At 41.9% G+C, this 19012-nt stretch overlaps 1 protein-coding gene across 2 annotated transcripts in view; it reads left to right on the top strand.

Annotated features, from left to right (window-relative positions):
* GCN1 (GCN1 activator of EIF2AK4) overlaps window positions 1–15150 on the top strand; it is a 38076-nt gene extending 22926 nt beyond the window's left edge. Inside the window, exons 37-58 of one of the 2 annotated variants that reach the window (XM_015643778.2) lie at window positions 68–247; window positions 589–809; window positions 1489–1557; window positions 1686–1824; window positions 1921–2117; window positions 2470–2612; window positions 3381–3498; window positions 3659–3874; window positions 4210–4374; window positions 4778–4939; window positions 5417–5509; window positions 5755–5898; window positions 6819–7088; window positions 7201–7314; window positions 7830–8060; window positions 8673–8866; window positions 9438–9552; window positions 10593–10689; window positions 11541–11686; window positions 12285–12389; window positions 13645–13863; window positions 14424–15150. In XM_015643778.2, the coding sequence (XP_015499264.1) occupies window positions 68–247; window positions 589–809; window positions 1489–1557; window positions 1686–1824; window positions 1921–2117; window positions 2470–2612; window positions 3381–3498; window positions 3659–3874; window positions 4210–4374; window positions 4778–4939; window positions 5417–5509; window positions 5755–5898; window positions 6819–7088; window positions 7201–7314; window positions 7830–8060; window positions 8673–8866; window positions 9438–9552; window positions 10593–10689; window positions 11541–11686; window positions 12285–12389; window positions 13645–13863; window positions 14424–14549 (3464 nt within the window). In that variant the 3' untranslated portion in view covers window positions 14550–15150. Of the gene's footprint in view, window positions 1–67; window positions 248–588; window positions 810–1488; window positions 1558–1685; window positions 1825–1920; window positions 2118–2469; window positions 2613–3380; window positions 3499–3658; window positions 3875–4209; window positions 4375–4777; window positions 4940–5416; window positions 5510–5754; window positions 5899–6818; window positions 7089–7200; window positions 7315–7829; window positions 8061–8672; window positions 8867–9437; window positions 9553–10592; window positions 10690–11537; window positions 11687–12284; window positions 12390–13644; window positions 13864–14423 lie in introns of both variants that reach the window. The other variant, XM_015643777.2, reaches the window with a different exon arrangement.
* Window positions 15151–19012: the final 3862 nt, after the last annotated feature.

The raw sequence follows: 19012 nt of genomic DNA, 5'->3' as shown, positions 1-19012 counted from the left end.
GTCAATTCTTAATACTGTGTTTTGTCCTTTCTTTCATCTTTTTTTTCTTGGTGTACTTTGTTCACAGGGTCAGTGGAACTGCTGGGGGCTATGGCATACTGTGCTCCCAAACAACTCTCTTCCTGTTTACCCAACATTGTGCCCAAACTCACTGAAGTGCTGACAGATTCCCATGTGAAGGTGCAGAATGCTGGGCAGCAGGCTCTCAGGCAGATTGGGTCTGTCATCAGGAATCCAGAGATCCTGGGTAAGACCTGTCTGTGGATCTGTAATGTCCTGATGTCACTGTGGTTTATAATAGCAAGGTTTAGGTTAATGGTATTTAGGATTAAATGCAAATTTATATAGAAATTAAATGAATCCTACAGAAGTACAACATGAAAGCTTGATAGCAGCTGTCTGTTTTCAGGCTTTTTAAATGTTCCTGTCCATTTTTTCAATTGAAGTTAATAGAGTTTCCCCGGTTCTTGTGCTGCTCGTTGCTTTGGAAGGACATAAAATATCCCATGAGAGCACACCAGCTCATCCTGACATGATTTTGGTTTATGTACAAATAAAGTCTTTTCTCTCCTTTTTAAAAATATACAGCAATTGCTCCAGTTCTGTTGGATGCTCTCACTGACCCCTCCAGGAAGACTCAAAAGTGTTTGCAGACTCTGTTGGATACCAAATTTGTCCATTTCATCGATGCTCCATCCTTAGCACTGATCATGCCAATTGTTCAGAGAGCTTTCCAGGATCGTTCCACAGACACCAGGAAAATGGCTGCGCAGATCATTGGGAACATGTACTCCTTGACTGACCAGAAGGTACAGTGCTAAAAATGCCCTCTAACTGTATTCTAATTGATTACTGGGACAAGGACTAGAGAAAATTTATTTGGCTTGAAGATTTTGCTGTTAAGGTAGAAAATACTAGAATCTATGCAGCTTCTTAATTAAATGTATGTAAATAAGCAGATGACTCTAAGGATAGTGACAGTTCTCAGATGCTTAAGACTGTCATCTTTGGTCATCTAGCTATTATCCATTTATCCCTGCAAAAAGGTCTTGTAATTTTTACCATGTAAGAAATGCCTGAACAAACAAACAGGTGAAACACAGATCAGCTGCTAACAAATGGGTCCAGGATTTGTTTGAAAAGTATTTGTAGGACCTGACTGTAGGCTGAAGATCTGTGTTTAATTTTTGTGCTGATAATCTCTACATTTAAACCTTGTGTAAATGTTAAGAGCATTGGATTTTCCTAAGACACAAACTGCTGTGAGGGTTGTGAGTGAGCATTAAAAAGGTTTTGAGTGATCTGCACAAAACTGGTGTTTCTTGGACTTCCAGAATAATTCACTATGCTTGTTTGCAGTATTGTGAGAGCAATTAATTAAACTCTCAGGATATTAGCTGATTATAAGGGGTGAATGTCCTTTACATGAAGATGACTGTTTTCTCTCATTTTGAATCTGGTTCTGACTTTTCGGGCTCTTTGTTTTAGGATCTGGCTCCATACCTACCCAGTGTGACCCCTGGACTGAAGGCTTCTCTGTTGGATCCTGTACCTGAAGTAAGTCTTTTGTACAAACACAGTTTGTCTTTCAGTGCATTAGGTTAAACATTGTCCTAATCAGCCTGGCACATCTGTAGCACCTTTGACTGGACATTTTGCAGATCTGTGTTTCTCTTGTCTGTTAGGTGCGCACAGTGTCTGCCAAGGCCCTGGGGGCCATGGTGAAGGGTATGGGAGAGTCCTGCTTTGAGGATTTGTTGCCATGGCTGATGGAGACACTAACATACGAGCAGAGCTCAGTGGATCGCTCTGGTGCAGCTCAAGGTGTGTGAGCTCTGAGCTCAGGTTTTCTCATATTAAATCAGATTAGCTGCTTGTTTCTTGTGTGTATCAGCTCTGTTCCCTGCCTTTTTCTTCCAGGTCTGGCTGAAGTTATGGCTGGTTTGGGGGTAGAAAAGCTGGAGAAACTTATGCCAGAGATTGTAGCGACTGCCAGTAAAGTGGATATTGCTCCACATGTACGAGATGGTTATATCATGATGTTCAACTACCTGCCAATTACCTTTGGAGACAAGTTCACTCCCTATGTTGGTCCCATCATTCCTTGTATCCTTAAGGTATGTAGCAAAATGGAAGAATTTTATTTACCAGAGAATAAAAAGAAGCCTCCAGAGCATTTTAAGTATCATTTTCAGTAATTGTGGGATGTGCAGAGACTTGTCTAGCTTGGCTGGACTACTAGAAAAAAAAGAAAGGGAATTTAAATTATAAATTATTTCTTCTAAGTTACTGGATTGCTGTCTTTTACATGTGGTCACTAGTTTTTTAAGTCATCTCGGTGCTTTCACAACAGCTCTGTAGTTCACTTGGCTTTCATGGTGGAGAGAGATGGTGTGTTTTCCTCCTGTTGCTTTTGTGTATTGTGCTGCAAGGCCGAGTTTTCAGAGCCCCTTTTGTGCCTGTGTGCAGGCCCTGGCAGATGAGAACGAGTTTGTGCGGGACACGGCGCTGCGCGCGGGGCAGCGAATCATCAGCATGTACGCCGAGACTGCCATTGCTCTGCTCCTGCCACAGCTCGAGGATGGGCTCTTTGATGACTTGTGGAGGATAAGGTAAGGCAGAACCAGCTTAGCCACAAACCTTTCCCTTCCATGCTTGAAAAACTGGTGTGATTTAGGTGCTGTGTTGCTCCTCAAAAGAAATGCAGAGACCTCCTGTGAAGCAAAAACAAGTGTCTCTTTTTGCTTGTTGATTTGAGTATGATGCCTTACAGCACTTGAGTCTGCAAAGCCCTACCAGGCTGGATCAGGTTTTTTACTACCTGCAGAGTATTCATGCTGGATTATTAATTTTGGCAGTGACTCTGAAATGCACTTCCAAGGCAGTTGATGTGGCAATATTTAGCCCTTGTATACTGCTTTTCATTTCTCCAAATGCTGAGCAAGTTACTGTTCTCCTGTGTATGAAAATGCACAGTGGAGCACTCACAGCCAATAGCAGTTGCCCAAAAATTAGCTTCACTAAATGATTTGTGCCAGCTGACTGCTGCTAAGTACTCTTGCCCCAGGTGAATGTTGTTTGTATTAGATGCAGGCAGTGTCTTGTTCCTTTTTAGAGTCAAGGCTATTCTCGGATTCATTGCTTTGATTGAAAATTCTCTCAGCCCTTCCAGTTTGGAACTCATTCCTTCCCTTTCCCTTTATCATGCTGCTTTCAGCCATGTTGGCAGACTGATGTTACACATCAGCCCTTGCAGCATTTCAGTGCAGACCCAGCTGTGCTTCACATTCAGCTCTGCTCTGTAGCTGACAACCTGTCAGAACTGGACAGGTATTGCCTGAGAGCCCTGTTTGTAACACTTGACTTACTCCTGTTGCCAGGTTCAGCTCAGTTCAGCTCCTTGGAGATCTTCTATTCCATATCTCAGGAGTTACTGGAAAAATGACCACAGAAACTGCCTCAGAGGATGACAACTTTGGAACAGCCCAGTCAAACAAGGTAAAGCTGTTCTTGCCTGTTGTGCCTTTATTTATTCAAATTCTCCTGTTATAAATCAGCACGGATAGCCTGCTGGAAAGACATTTTGAATAATCATGTATTCTGTTCTTTTTATAGATTTCAGGGGCAGATAATAGATTTCTGTGCTATTTCTTTCCAGGCTATCATTAATGCTCTGGGAGTGGAGAGGAGGAACAGGGTGCTGGCAGGGCTGTACATGGGCCGCTCGGACACGCAGCTGGTGGTGCGCCAGGCCTCCTTACATGTCTGGAAAATCGTTGTCTCAAACACTCCTCGGACACTGCGGGAAATCCTGCCAACACTCTTTGGGCTTCTGCTGAAATTCCTGGCCAGTACTTGTGCAGATAAGCGAACGGTGAGGAATTGAGTTGTGCCTTCCTGATCCTGCAGGTGACTGTAGGAAATAACTCCTGAGGAGCACAGGATAATTCTCTATAAGACATTCCAAAGCTGTCATCAGTTTAACTGTTCTGAGCATAAGCATGTCTGAGTTCTCCATTTGCTGAAGGCAACTGTGATTGTAATGACAGTAAAATTATTTTTCAATGGTTATTTGTAAAACTGTTTCTATTCCTACTGCTCTGTCTGCACTATGGACAATAGTATACAGTTAGAAGTGAGTGTTTGCTCACAGTTCACCTTCTAAAGTTTTATGAAAAAGGAAAATAATTCATATGTTTTTGGGGACAGGTTGCAGCACGGACATTAGGAGACCTTGTCCGAAAGTTAGGGGAGAAGATCCTTCCTGAAATAATTCCTATCCTGGAAGATGGACTGAGATCAGACAAGAGCGATGAGAGGCAAGGAGTCTGCATTGGTTTGAGCGAGATCATGAAATCAACCAGCAGGGATGCGGTGAGTCACGTGTGCCAGGTGAAATTCCCATTTTCCTAGTACTGATGTTATGGTGCAGATATTGTACTTGAGACAGAAAAATACAGCTAGTGCTGGACTTGCTCTGTGGTCTGAAGTTAGGGTTTGTAACTAACACTGAGTTGCTGCTCAGGAAAATTGAATGAATTTGTATCAGTCAATAAATTTAAACATTGTCTTTTATGAGATATAATACTAGAAATCTTCCACTAGGTAGCCTTAGAGCACTGCAACTATTTGTGCTGATGGAGCCTGCTTTTCATCCAATATTATTCCAAGCAAACTGCAGTTAGTTTCAGTTGTACAAATTCTGCATTCGTCACTACTGAGATACGCATTTCTGTTGTGCTTTAGATGTTCTGTAATTTTATCTCTTCATCTACAGGTACTGCTTTTCTCCGAGTCCCTGGTTCCTACAGTGAGAAAAGCACTGTGTGACCCTCTGGAAGAAGTTCGAGAGGCTGCTGCCAAAACATTTGAACAGCTGCACTCAACAATTGGCCATCAGGCTCTTGAAGACATCCTGCCCTTCTTGCTGAAGCAGCTGGTGAGCATTGCTCAGCATTAGTCAACAGCCTGATTAATTATGTTGTGGGATAAGTTTTGAATAATTAACTTAAAGGAGGAGGAGGATTGTAGTGGCAGACCTTCCATGGAATGGCACCAGTATTTTGTCTCCTCCTGGAGTCATCCTAACCAGTGGAAGGGAAGATCTTGTGGCTTAAGCCTAGGCCTCGGAATTGCTACACCCGGCTCTGCGGTGGAATTGCCATTGTCACCCAATGTCACCCAAGTGGCATGCTTGGCCACCATGCCTGAAATAGAAAATATTTCTGATGTGACAAGAAAACATCTGTCACATCAGATGGGGTTTGCTAGGTGCTATGAGAATATGAGAACATTTTTGAGTAGAAGGACTTGGTTTTGTTTTTATGATGACATGGAAAATTGTCCCTTGAAACAGGGCTTAACTTGGTGTGTCACAGATCATTTCTCAGGTTTGTCTCTTTCTCTTTCCCTGTAGGATAATGAAGAGACAGCTGACTTTGCTGTGGATGGTCTTAAACAAGTTATGGCTGTCAAGAGCCGTGTGGTGCTGCCTTACTTGGTGCCAAAGGTACAGCGGGGAACAAATTTTAAACTTTCTCTCTGTGCTGTTTCCTCTGCTTGCTGCCAGTTTTCTTTGGACCAGTATGGCAAAAGGGAGAGCACAGTCTGACATTTTCTTATGATTTTGTGCTCAAAACATTGTTACTTGGCTTGTGATGCATAAATATTTCATGTTGCAGAGAAAGTGAGACTCCCTCTGAAAAAAACTTTCTGCTTTTCTCAATTTTTTGGTGTTATTTTTTATTTTTGTAGTTGACTACCCCTCCAGTGAACACCCGGGTGCTGGCTTTCCTCTCCTCAGTGGCAGGGGACGCTCTGACACGGCATTTGAGTGTCATCCTGCCTGCCATGATGTCTGCACTCAAAGAGAAGCTGGGCACCAGTGAAGAGCAATTGGCAAGTAGCACAGCTCAGCTCTTTGTTGTGACAGGTTGCCTGAAGATAGTGCACCAGGTTTACTTCCCAGCCCAGAATCTGTGTTCTCTAGATTCACAGATTGCATGTTTAATTCAGTCCATTAGCTTCTCCAGGATGAGTCTTTTTGCCTGGTGGCATATTGTGAGTCAAAAAACGTATGCTTTCCAAATCTATTTGTATCCATTTAAAGTCTCCTTGGCCTGTTACAAGATACAATTCTCAGTTTACTTATTCATGGAGAACTGCCAGAAAGTCTAGTTAACTTTGTGTTTATTCTTGGTGTAGAAGACTGAGGGATTAAAGGGCTGCAGGGAGGAAATCTCCTGTTTTGCATGCTGCACTTCTCCTGTACTGCTTTCCAAAACATCTGGTGTTTGGACTCCAGAGAACATCTTGGAGTTATGACTGTGGACAGACATTTTCATAATCAGTTGATGAATTAGGAATGAGTGACAGGGTCCTGTTGTCTTTCTGCTGTGGATACCCATTAGATCAGCTTCTAGCCCCAGGTCTGCCTGGAGATCTCTAATGTACCCACAGACATGCTTGTAATTAGTGCTGTGATGCACAGCATTAAACAACCTAAATCAGAAGAATGTTATCTGACAAGACTCACAGTCTCTCATGGGTGAGTAAGAGGGGGAAGACTGAGCTACTCTAATTTTTGTAAATTAGCCCTCCTGCACCAGCTGCAGTGATCAGTTCAGCAGAGTTTGGCCACTTGTTTAAGAATTGGTCATACCTGTGTCTGCACCAGGACTGAGTCAAGCCTTCAGTGGTGATGTGATCAGCTCTTTAATGAGAAACAATTAGCAAGTGGGATAACATGGAGAAACCTGGGGCTAAACTTGGCTTTGTTTTGTTTGAGAGCTAATGTAAAGTTAATTTGGATTCTTCAGGAGATGGCAAACTGCCAGTCTGTGATCCTCTCTGTGGAAGATGATGTTGGACAAAGAATTATAACTGAAGATTTGCTAGAAGCTACCCGCAGCCCTGAGCTGGGCATGAGACAGGCAGCAGCTGTCATGCTGAATATCTACTGCTCCAAGACAAAAGCAGACTACACTGGGCATCTCAGGAGCTTAGTTTCAGGCTTGATTCGCCTGTTTAATGACACCAACCCTGTAGTTCTGAATGAAAGCTGGGATGCACTTAATTCCATCACCAAGGTGAGAGGCAGCTTAAAAAGGTTACAGGAGTAATGCCTGGCCTGAGAAGACTGCACAAAAGATACATGGATGTCATGTTGCCTGATCTTTGTTTTACCCCTCTCTCCTGCAGAAATTAGATGCTGGGAACCAGCTTGCTCTCATTGAGGACCTGCACAGGGATATCCGGATTGTAGGGAATGAAGCCAAGGGCGAGCATGTGCCAGGATTCTGTATTCCTAAGAAGGTAAAGGATCAGAATGAGCATGGATTCATCACAGGCACAATAACCCACCTTTGGGGAGAGCTGATTGATATTACAGCTACTAGAAGCAATGACTATTTAGGCACCCCAAACCTATATATTGGAGGACTTTTTGTAGGTTAGAGCTTTTGAGTAACCCTACAGAAGACCCCTCTTGCAATGAAGTCTCTGACAATTCTGTTATGCATGTAAGTTATGGTTGCTGGCTGCTTTTTGTGGGGGAGTGACACTGGACTTCTGTGCCAAATTTCTCTGGTTTAAAAATTCCCTGAGCTGCCACCACTTTTCTCATAGCAACTGGCTTAGTAAGGCGGAGAGGCATGAAATCAAACCAAATAAAAGTAGCTCTGTCAATGTGGAATCAGGCAGCTGAAGGTCAACAGGAAATTGAGAGAGACTCTCCAAGTTTGTGCATCTGGTGTATAATAGAAGCAAAAATAAAATACATATTTCTTGCATCTTAGCTTCTAAGCTTTCTTATCTGATTTTCGTGACAGGGAGTGACTTCCATACTTGTGGTGCTGCGGGAAGGTGTTTTAACTGGTAATCCAGAACAGAAAGAGGAGGCAGCAAAGGCCTTAGGGCTGGTTATAAAGCTGACTTCTGCTGAAGCTCTCAAACCATCTGTGGTGAGCATCACTGGGCCACTCATTCGAATCTTGGGAGATCGGTTCAGCTGGAATGTCAAGGTGGCTCTGCTTGAAACCTTAAGCCTTCTTTTAGCTAAGGTAAGATTCAAAGTTTTGGACTGTGGTTTGTGAACATTTTCCATGGCAACCTTCAGAAATATCTGCTGCTGTTCATGTAAATACAGCTGGGATGCCTGCTGCTGTGGATCTGATATGTAGGAATAGCACTGTAACTGGATTGCATTCTTCCAGCAGCTTCTGGCCTACAAAAAAAGCCCCCAGTGCTGAACCACTGGGCTTCTTAGAAATATTGATAAATGCCGATCCCACTTTCAAGTGGTTAAAACCCACCATGTAATTAATCTCTCCTTTTTTATGTATTGTTAAGTGCAAACATCTTATGTATCTTTGAACAGAGCTGAGCTTTTATTTAGTGCTATGAGTACAAAAGGCTGTTCATGATAGTGTAAAATTTCTCAGTGCTACCCTTGTATTTCAGTGTGAAGAAAAGATGATTAGATTGGAAAAGGTCAAAGGTTTTGTGGTAAATTGTTATTTCACGTTTTTCCTGTTTTAGTAATGCGATAAGATTTAACGAGGGCTCTCTGATAACAAACTGCTATAGAAGAGATCATGCTGTTTTCAGGCTTTGATCTCTAGCTGCTCTTTAATACTTGACCCAACACTTGCCCTTCTTCCACTCTGGAATAGGTTGAGATTGCTCTGAAACCGTTTTTGCCTCAGTTGCAAACAACGTTCACCAAAGCTCTGCAGGACTCAAACCGCGCTGTTCGCCTCAAAGCTGCCGATGCTCTTGGGAAACTCATTGTCATCCATGTCAAAGTGGATCCTCTCTTCACGGAGCTCCTGAATGGAATTCGCTCCAGCGATGACTCTGCCATCAGGTGAGCTGCAGCTGACAGCTCAGACCTTCCTGCTTACTGAGGATGAAAGAAAGAGCTGGGATAAATAAACAAAACCCTCAATTAGAGTAAGATGCATGTATTAATGAAAGCAGTGGTCTGTAAACCAAGAATGGGGATTATTCCTGTGTCAGAAGGTAAGCTGTGAGAGTATTTAGGAGAAAGAGTGCTTGGGGTCTGCCCAGTTCTCCTCTCCTGCACATCCCCAAGCAGCCCACTTTCAGAAAAAAGGCAGTATTGACTGTCAGTCTGACCTGAAGTAAAGCAGCCGTCCTTGTATCCTAAAGGCACAGATCCCTAAGATAGCAAATTCCTGCCATGATAATTTTTTTAATGGTTGAACAATCAGAAAATATCTGTATTGTGTTAGACAGAAATATGGAAGCACTATCTAGGATGGTGTCTCCAGCAGTGCAGACAAGGGATCACTCTCCCAAACTGCAAGGCATCTCAGTGTAATTGCTGTGCAAGGATCTGTAGATATCCAGAGCAAAATTTCTCTTGGAGGGCGTGGGAGAGTCAGTGTCTGACTGTAGAATGTGATCTCTTCCAGGGATACGATGCTGCAAGCGCTGCGGTTTGTCACACGAGGAGCTGGTGCAAAAGTAGATGCTGCAATTAGGAAGAATATTAGCACAGTGCTGCTGGGCATGCTGGGACACGATGAGGTACTGCTTCAGCCAGCTGCAAAGGTCCCCTGCTGCACACAGTCTTGCTCTTACATTTAAAATCTGAACTTTCTAACAGAATTACTATCTAAAATAACTTCTGGGAACATTACTAATGATGTAGTCACAGTGAAGAGTTGGAGATTCCTGGTAACTCTGAAAAGCTTCCAGTTTAATGTTTCCTTGGCAACTGCATACGTGGGTTTGACCTACAGCTCCTCACTAACAGGTTTCAGGTAGCTCTGCAGTCAGGGGTTGCTTTTTATCTTGGAGAAAGCCTGTGGTACCTTCACTGTATGCACAGATGTGTTTGTAGCCTCTCAGGTAAGGTTTATCATTCTGTGTGAGAATTTTTCAGATAATGGCAGATCTTTCTCCAATGAGAGAAGCTCTCTAAGTTTAATATAGGGGCTTCTGTATATAGCAGATAGCAACAGTAACGTGAGTGAGATTAAATTAATCATCTAATAATTTCTTTTTTATGTCAGTCTCTTGCAACAGACATGCATATGTTGACATGCTAGAAGTAGAAAAATGGAAACATTCCCACTGGGTTGTAAATTTTGGGGGAGAAGTGGACAGTCCATGGGATGGTCACATAAGGAAGCCAAAATAGCAAAAGCCTGGAAGTGTTAAATAAAAAGTAGTAAGAGTTTATGTCAGAGATCAGCTCATCCAGAGATGGCTAGAAATAATTCTTACAGTAAGTGAACCAAAACTAAGCACCTATGAACTCATATTTTAAAACACTGAATTCCATCTTTATGACTTTTCCATTTAACAAATCAGTACTTAGATAAGATCTGCAATTCTTCAGTCTCTGCTGGCTTTTTTTGATCTTAGATTTGGTTTTATGTTCCATTACATACAAGAAACCATGTGAACTGAAAGAAATCCTCAGGGAGTAGGAGTGAAATACTACTATTTATTTTCTTCTCCTCTTTATTTCCTGTCATCTTCTGACACTTGTTTTTCTTGCTGCCTGTCTCTGGGGTGTGTTGAGCTCAAGCCATGTTCTCTGTTCTCCCATCCCCTGTCAGGATGCCACCCGCATGGCCTCGGCTGGCTGCCTGGCAGAGCTATGCGCCTTTCTGTCCGACGACGAGCTCAGCACCGTTCTCCACCAGCACTTACTGGGTAGGTGAAGCTGTGTACAGGACTGGAACAGATTCTGAAAGGAGGGAATATTCCTCCTCAGCCATTGATTCAGGCTAACTTTGTGACTGAATCTCTGCTCTGTATTTTCTTGTGCTTTTCTTTGCTCACTGCCCTTAATTCATGCACTCTGGTCTGCAGGAAGCACAGGTTAGGTTGTCACTTGGGGTTGCCCAGACTTTTTTCTCTGGGTTTGTTACCTGACTTGATAAAAGTACTAGCATGGCTGAGTAATTGCTGTTGGTGACATGAGGACAGTTGGACATGACAGGATGTTCAGTCAGGGTGGACAGGAGGGCCATCCCACCTTTTGGAAGAGCACTATGATCTCAGATTGGCTGATGCTAATTGCATCACATCTGATGGCTTCACATGCTTTTGGAGAATTAACTAATTTGCCTCTAAGTTAGAAAAAAACATGAGTTTTATAGGACCCCAGTGTTTGAGTGTGTTATGGGTGATTCTCCCCTGTGGGATTAAAAAGGAAGTCTGTTGGCTGGTTAGATAGATTATAGATGACTTTTACGAATTTATTAGAGTCAAAGCTTGCCTAATTTTGAACTAACAGAAGTATCTTGAGTTGAACAAGAGAGTCCCTTGTTTGCGTCTGCTTCCCTGCCTGCCCAGGTGGTGTTCCTGTCTGGAAAAGGTGCTGCATTTTAGCTCTGTCTGTATGTCATTTTGGGAGAAATGGAGGCAGCAGGGCACTGTTTTAGATGCTGCTTGTTACTTCATTTTATGGCAGTGAATTGACAAACTGCCAAGAGCCTCTCAGATGAAGAGGACTGGACAGCAGGAGCCCTACCATTGTTGTGTTCTTTCCTCTGCAGCAGATGTCTCTGGCATCGACTGGATGGTGAGGCACGGCCGGAGCCTGGCTCTCTCTGTGGCTGTGAACGTGGCTCCTGGCAGGCTGTGTTCCCCAAAATACTACAGCAGTGTCCAGGAGATGATCATCAGCAATGCCACGGCCGACAGGGTGAGTCCTGCCCGACAGCCAGGGGAGTGCTGTTGCAAGCGCTTGTTGGGAGCAGTTTTGAAAGGTGTGTGAACAAATTCTGTGTTACCCACCAGGACAAAAGCCCCCAAGTGCCATCTGAAGATTCTCCCTTGGCTAAATGCAGCTTTTATGGTGAAATTACACAACTGTTCTGGTTCTTTGAGTTCTGATCTCTGGGGAGATGAAGATTAAGTAATATTTTAGTGCAGAGTAGCTTTCATTTGGAGTAAATTACACTCCTGTTTCCCTAGAGAGTTCTCATTCACAGACTAAGTTTGCAAGAAGTGGAAATTACTCATTTTAGGAGGAAGATTTTAAATCTGGTGTTGAATGAGTAGCTTGGGGTAAGAATTTTGTGGGCTTGGTGGGGCCTGCTGCCTTACTTCCTCTGGCTCATGGTTGCACTGGGATTTTCTCGTATCACCCAGTACCATTAACCCAATGTTTTCTTGCTTCATTGGTGCTGTTCTTTTGAAAGATGGGTTTAGCCTTCCACAAAAACTGACAACCCATGAGTTTGGTTTTAAAGGCTGTTGTTGAATTCTGCTCTAATAATACCAATGTCTTTATGTTGAAGATCCCCATTGCAGTTAGTGGCATCAGAGGAATGGGCTTTCTCATGAAATACCACATGGAAGAGGGAGGCAACCTGCCTCCCAAACTTTCCAGCCTCTTTATTAAGGTAAGAATTTTCATGTTAACAATCTGGTGGTGTTCTTGTGTGATCTGAATATCTGTTTGACCTAACTCATGGGCAGGTCTGTCAAGTCCCTGAAAACCTAGATGTTTCTTTTTGAGGAAGAGTGCAGATAGAATCACTGTACCAGCCTGCTTAAAAGCTGTGAATATAACACTGCCATCCCTGCTCTAACATGGAAATTTGCTTTTGAGCTTTCTGTGCTGAATCCCAAGTCTAATTCTTATAAATGCATTTCTCCTTTGCAGCAGCAGTTGGCAAAGAGGCAGAGAAGAGTGTGAGGCAGCTGTCAGGTTTTTATGATTGCTAAAGGTCAAACAGCCTTTGCTAGAGAAGTATCAAATACCAAAACTCACCAGACCTGAGAACATTGAAATTAACATCTTTTTCAGTTCATTTTGATTTAAATATTTTTATTCAAAATTCCTTTATTGGTTGTTTTGTTTCTTTGATGTGTGGCTGGGGTTTTTTGATTTCTTTAGTTATCTGCCCTCCCTAAACCCCAATATAAATATCCCTCTTGGTAGACAAGGATAGATAGAGAGGAGTGATGCTGCAGTATGTTATATTTTCAGATTTTACATTTCTTTGCAATTTACTTGAAAAACTACCAAGCTGACATGATACAGGTCAATATTCTTCAAAGCAGACTTTTTGTTTGGAATCCAACTTTTCTATATTAATATAATAGTATTGTGTTAAAATATAAAATATTGCACTTGCCACAAAACCTTTATCACCATATTAACAATGCACTTGACATTCAAATATTAGCTTTCATGTTTTAAATGGGTTAAGATTAAAATACAAAACTCTCATTATTTGAATTTTGAAGTGGAATCCACTGTTAAAATGCACCCAATATTCCAACCAGACATTGACTTGGCTGTTGTTGCTGAGTGAGTGTGTTGTAGAGGTGCTGACACTATCAGCATTTCTGCACTTACTGGTCATTGTCATTTCCTGAGACAGTTGAGATGAACACGTGACACTGTCATCAACTACGTATTTAGAAATTTTCTGTTGAAAAATTGTCTTGTTTTCAAGCTTTGACCTTCTCTTACACAGTTTGGTCAGACTTAATTGGTAACAAGTGTGTATCTTGTACACCTCTGATTTGAAAACTGCTTGCTTTTCTTAGCACAGTTTTAAATACTTCAATTAGAAAAAAAAACCCACAACTGCTTTAAATACATGTCCTTGGTATATCTGAATGTAAGTGTATCTTTGTCTGCTTCAGTGTCTTCAGAACTCATCCAGTGACATAAAGTTGGTTGCAGAAAAAATGATTTGGTGGGCAAATAAAAGCCATCTTCCCCCATTGGATACTCAGACAATTAAACCAATTCTCAAAGCACTTCTGGACAACACAAAAGACAAAAACACCAGTGTAAGAGCCTACAGTGACCAGGCTATTGTCAACCTTCTGAAGATGAGAGCGGGTGAAGAAGTGCTTGAGGTATGAGACATATTAAAAAAACATAATTGTTGGTAGTAAGGCTGTGTCACCTCCTTCTGCTGTTATCTGTGTGGTACCTGCAGCCTCAGAATGTGCTGGAAATATGTAAATAGAATTTCATCTATGAAATAGATGAGGAGGGGCATGCCCATTTTCATTTAGATCTTCAGCAGCATTCTAATGCTAAGCTCTGAAGAAATCAGCAACAGCTGTAGTGCAGCATTAATAGACTGAAGGCATTTAACATTACCCCCTTATGCCTTGCCTGTGCTGAGTACCCTCAGCTGGCACTGATCATTCATTGTTTTGGTCACCTGGGTGATCACAGTGATGCTAGGGAGTATTTAGGATGGACTATTTCATGCATCCATTTCCAGACCTGTCTTCTAAGTCTGACCTGCTTTTGGATAGTTCCCACATCTGGAATTGTAAAACCAGGTGAAATTTTTGGGACGTTTGAAAGATTTCAGTTGATACAGCGTGTAAGGCACTTAGACTCACCCTGATTTTGAATGGTGTGTCGTAAGGAGTTGGTAACTGGTGCTGTCTCCCTTCCACAGTCAGTTTCCAAGATTCTGGATGCTGCCAGCCTGGAGCTTCTCAATGAAAGCTGCAGGAGGTCCCTGCGGAAGCTGGCTGGGCAGGCTGACTCCGAGGAACAGATTGATGACACTATCCTGACGTGATAAAGCTCCCGAAGACCAGGAAACACTGAACCAACGGCTGCATCAGCATTTCAACTCTCAAACACCTATTATAAATGTTTTCATTTTTGAAAATGTTAATTCTGATGGGATTTCATGAAAAGGACTCCCAGAGAGTATTTTAGTATCAAATATACCAGAATAGCCTTAATTAGACCCACACTAGATGAAAATTAAAAATTTGGTCCCCTTTTTGAAACAGATAATGTGCAAGAGACAGACATACTAACCAATACTGGTCAGCTGTGGCCAATTGTGAGATGTGGCTAGAGCACATCAGGCTTAAACTCTGGTGACAACTATTTCCTTTCCAGGGTCTGTGCAAAAACTCCAGTACTGGAGATATTGTTGGTTTTTCCACGCACCCTGGGAGGCAGGAATAGAACTCAGTGAAAGTTCAGTTGTATTGTTTCTGTGTACTGCTAACTTGCTGCTTGTGACGGTTCTGAAGACTGAAAATCCCTGTAAAACCGAGTATTTAAAATAGCCTTAGAAATCACAGATGCGAAAGGGGGATTAAATGCAGTCTGTTTAGAGAAGGAACATTTAATAAAGGTTCTGACTTTGATCCTTCTGATGTAAACTGTTCTTTTCACAAATTCATTTGTCAACAAACTTATACTGTGATTTACTTTTCAGACCTGTTTGTTCTAGGGCATACAGTTTGTAGAGTGGACAGTTTGCTGTGATCTGTGAAAACCTTTTGTGAAACTGAGGCAAGACAAGAACTTTTTATGACATTTAATGAAATTTTTAAGTAATTACTCCTGTTAATTTCCAAAGCATTTTTGACTACAGACAGCTTTTTAGTTACCCAGCTCATGAAAAGTCTTTTGTATTTACATCTTCAAAGGCTTTGCAAGATACTTGGCATTAGGTTTTTTGATCAGTGAGCTGTGCTGCTCCAAGAAATTATTTTATTTTACCTGGCCACATACATCTCTCTTAGGAAAAAAAAAATAAAAAATTTACTAGTACATTTTATGTCACTTGATGGAAATAGTGAAAATCTTGTTGCAGAATACAAATTTTTAGAAGGCAAAATAAGCTTTACATTCCATGTATAGCAATAGTTAAGTGAGCCTTATCTATTTTATGAAACTCACAGAAGCTGGTTGAACCTGAGAAGCCAGAGCACTAAGATTTGTTTTTTTCATGTGGGTGGGGGCTGTGTGTATAATCTCCCTTGCTTGTAACTCTAATGGCTCAAACCATGATGATGGGAGAACACAACACTACACACCATAAAATCTGAGAGCACAAAGTGGAGCCCCATGGGAACACACGTTCTGCTAGAAGCAATTTTCTGATATGGCAGTAGCAGCAAACAGGAACATTTTTACCATACTAATGCTTCAAACAGTAAGATACAAGTGTGAGCAGGTATTTGGGAGTGCTGTGGTTTATTCTGGTCAGAAGTAGGAGAATCTGGCAAAAGGTTCTTGGTGCTTTGTCAATTCCCAGTCTGTGGTGTAGCATCCTGACAACAGATTTACTATAGCACTTACTGGAAGGAACTTGGGAAATCAGCTATTTTACTCTGTACCTAAGATAGGCTCAGCTCCCACTAAACCATGCCTAGCTGATTGCCACATAATTGTTTTTATAGCATTGTAGAATGGAGATTCCATAACCTCTATGCCATCTATTTCATTATATGAACTTATCAGACTGTCAGAACTTACCTCATGTCTGAAGAAAAAGTTTTCCTTGCTGCTAATTGAGTAGCATTGCTGCTTTTCCTGTTCCCACAGACATTTAAAACAGCTCATTTTTGCAGCAATTGCATGGTCACTTCAGTGTCCTCACCCCTGGATGAAATAAATTTAGATTTTCTATGCATTTTCTTAGAAATTTCCATGTTTTCTAAACTTACACCACTGCTCCTCATGTTTGTTTGTTTCATTCTGACTCCTCTTTGCCTCGAGGTGTCCACTGCTGGCCCAGGTCTCCGGAGAGTTGTTTTGCAAGCCCCACATAACAAACACAGTTGTCCACCCCAACACAAGGTCTGTTCCCTTGTTGTACCACCATGTTGTTGACACATTTAGTTTATGATCGGCTATGAAGCCAAGCTACAAAATGGCTCTTAAGCTAATTATCTCTAATCTTGTATTTATGCATTGGATGTATTTCTACAAAACTGCAGCACTTCCCAGTAGGTCTGATGGAAATTGTGTTCTATTTCATCACATTTAGCTGCATTCTGAAGGTGGGTTTCAATTCTGATTTTTGCCTTTCAACATACTTGTGCATCTGAAATCCTCTTAAAAGTCCATATTTTGCAGTGAATTGGTAATACTCAAGAGTGCAAACTCAAGTAAATGCTCTTAAAAACTTGGCAGCTTGGGGCACTGGAATGAGTTCCAGCTGTGATGAATTAGCTGTGCTTTGGGATCACAGAACAGCAGTTAAAGTATACAATGCAAAAACCTCTGCCCTGAAACATGGACAGGATTTTGTGCCATTCAAAACCTACTAAGTAGGTGTCAAAAAGCTCAGTGATTGTACTGGAATCATTCCATCACTGCAGCCAGGAGGAATGAAAAAATGGCACGTTTTGGTGAAGAATGGCTGTTTGAGCTCTTGGTCACGTGCACCTTGGCTTACCTATTCTGATTCCAACTGATGCGCCACATAAACGTGGGAAAGAAAATTATAGGTAAATTAAGCCCATTTTGTTAACTTGTTCATTTTAGAATAGAAAAAATTCTATTATTTTGGTGATTTGTAGTTCCAGCTTACGTAGCAGCAAGTGGAAAAATTCATTCATCTTCCCAAACAGCACCTGAATTTCTGCTCTGAGCTTAGCTGTTCCTGAGAGGGAGGAGTAAAAGGTAGCTCGCTTGCATTGTGGTGAATATGCTGATTTTTCAGTCACAATGAAACACTCGATTTGGATTTTGATAGCTACTTTTTGCTAAACTATTTATACACTGCAGTATAACATATCAGAGGGGAAATACCCATAATTTTTGCAACAACGTGAGATCTGATAAATTGATTGTGCCAACTTGGAGACTAGAGAATTATTTTTTTTTTCTCATTTCGAATGTCTTAAAAATACCAGTTGTCAGTAAAAGATAATTTTTCCCTACAACTGATGGTAATAACATCTTTGAACTGTCAAGCAACTGTCTCTTGAATGACAGCTGAACTGTGTGTATTTCAAGAAGATCAAAAAATAATTTATGAGAGAGGTTTAAACTTACAAGGTGCTAAAAATTACAGTGGGAGACAAATGCAAAAGCATAAAATATTCAAATAGTTTGATTTTTTTTTTCATTAGTCACAGTTCTTACTGTCCATTTTATTTGGTAACATCATGATGCCTCACACTATTCACATGATGGGCTTTCATGAGCTTAAAAATAGAGGTAATAGGAGTCACTATCATTCTGGGTTTGAGCTGATGGTTTATGTGCTGGATTCAAGGGATTTCCCTGCAGCTACAGTGTCCTCAGCTTGTCTGGGGTGGGTGATACAGATACATGTATAGATAGATATATGTGGTGTTTAAAATGCCCGAGTTGCAGCATGAATGTGTGCTGAAGGTCACATGAGTGGATTCCAGGATCCACAGGGTGAACTTTGAGAACTATAATATGTTTTTGAAGGTTAAGATTAAGAAAGGTTTATAATTAAGTGGGACAACACCCACTATCCCAGGTTGCCCCAGTCCCCACCCAGCCTGGCCTTGGCCACATCCAGGGATTGGGCAGCACAGCTTCTCTGGGCAACCTGTGCAAGGACCTCACCAGCCTCACAGGGAACAATTCCTTCCTAACACAGACTCATTTATAATCTATAACAACACAAGTTCTTTAGTGCTAATATACCTCTTCCCATCTGAATGACAAGGCATGTTAGTAAGACAGGTTTCATTATTTTTTCTAAGAAAAAATTCTCACTGGTACCTGGGATCAAATGGAATTATTTAATCAGAGCAAAAACCCAGAACTTTTTCTTGTTATGTCTCCACTTAAAAGTGGCAATCACCTAAAAAGTGACCACAGCCTTGCAGAATTTGTGTAGTCAATGTCTGTGCAACTGGTAACAAAATCACGCAGGGTGTCGGATGATTGTGACAGTGCTTGTGAACTGCAGATGTGAGCTGGGGACGGTGCAAGCAACAGCTGCTGATGGGCGTGAACTCAAGGCCCTTACTGACCCATCCACAGGCACATCTCTGGATTAAAACCCCCCCAGGAATTTAATTTCAGACTGGCCTGACTTGCCAGGCCTGTGACACACACCTGGGCATTTCATATCACTGCTGTGGGGCTCCTCACCTGCGGCTTGAGCTGCGACGGGAACTGTTCCTGTACCTACACAAATCGCTCCTTTAGAGCGGACCTGGGAGTGCTGCGGCTCCCTCACGCCTGATGTTTTCCTGAGGGCAGAGTCGCTTTCTGCCGTGTCCTCACACGAGCACCTACGGGAAC

This window comes from Parus major, chromosome 15 (genome assembly GCF_001522545.3).
Source record: "Parus major isolate Abel chromosome 15, Parus_major1.1, whole genome shotgun sequence".
In the NCBI taxonomy this organism is placed as follows: domain Eukaryota; kingdom Metazoa; phylum Chordata; class Aves; order Passeriformes; family Paridae; genus Parus; species Parus major.
This window is presented reverse-complemented; position numbering and strand designations above follow the sequence as displayed.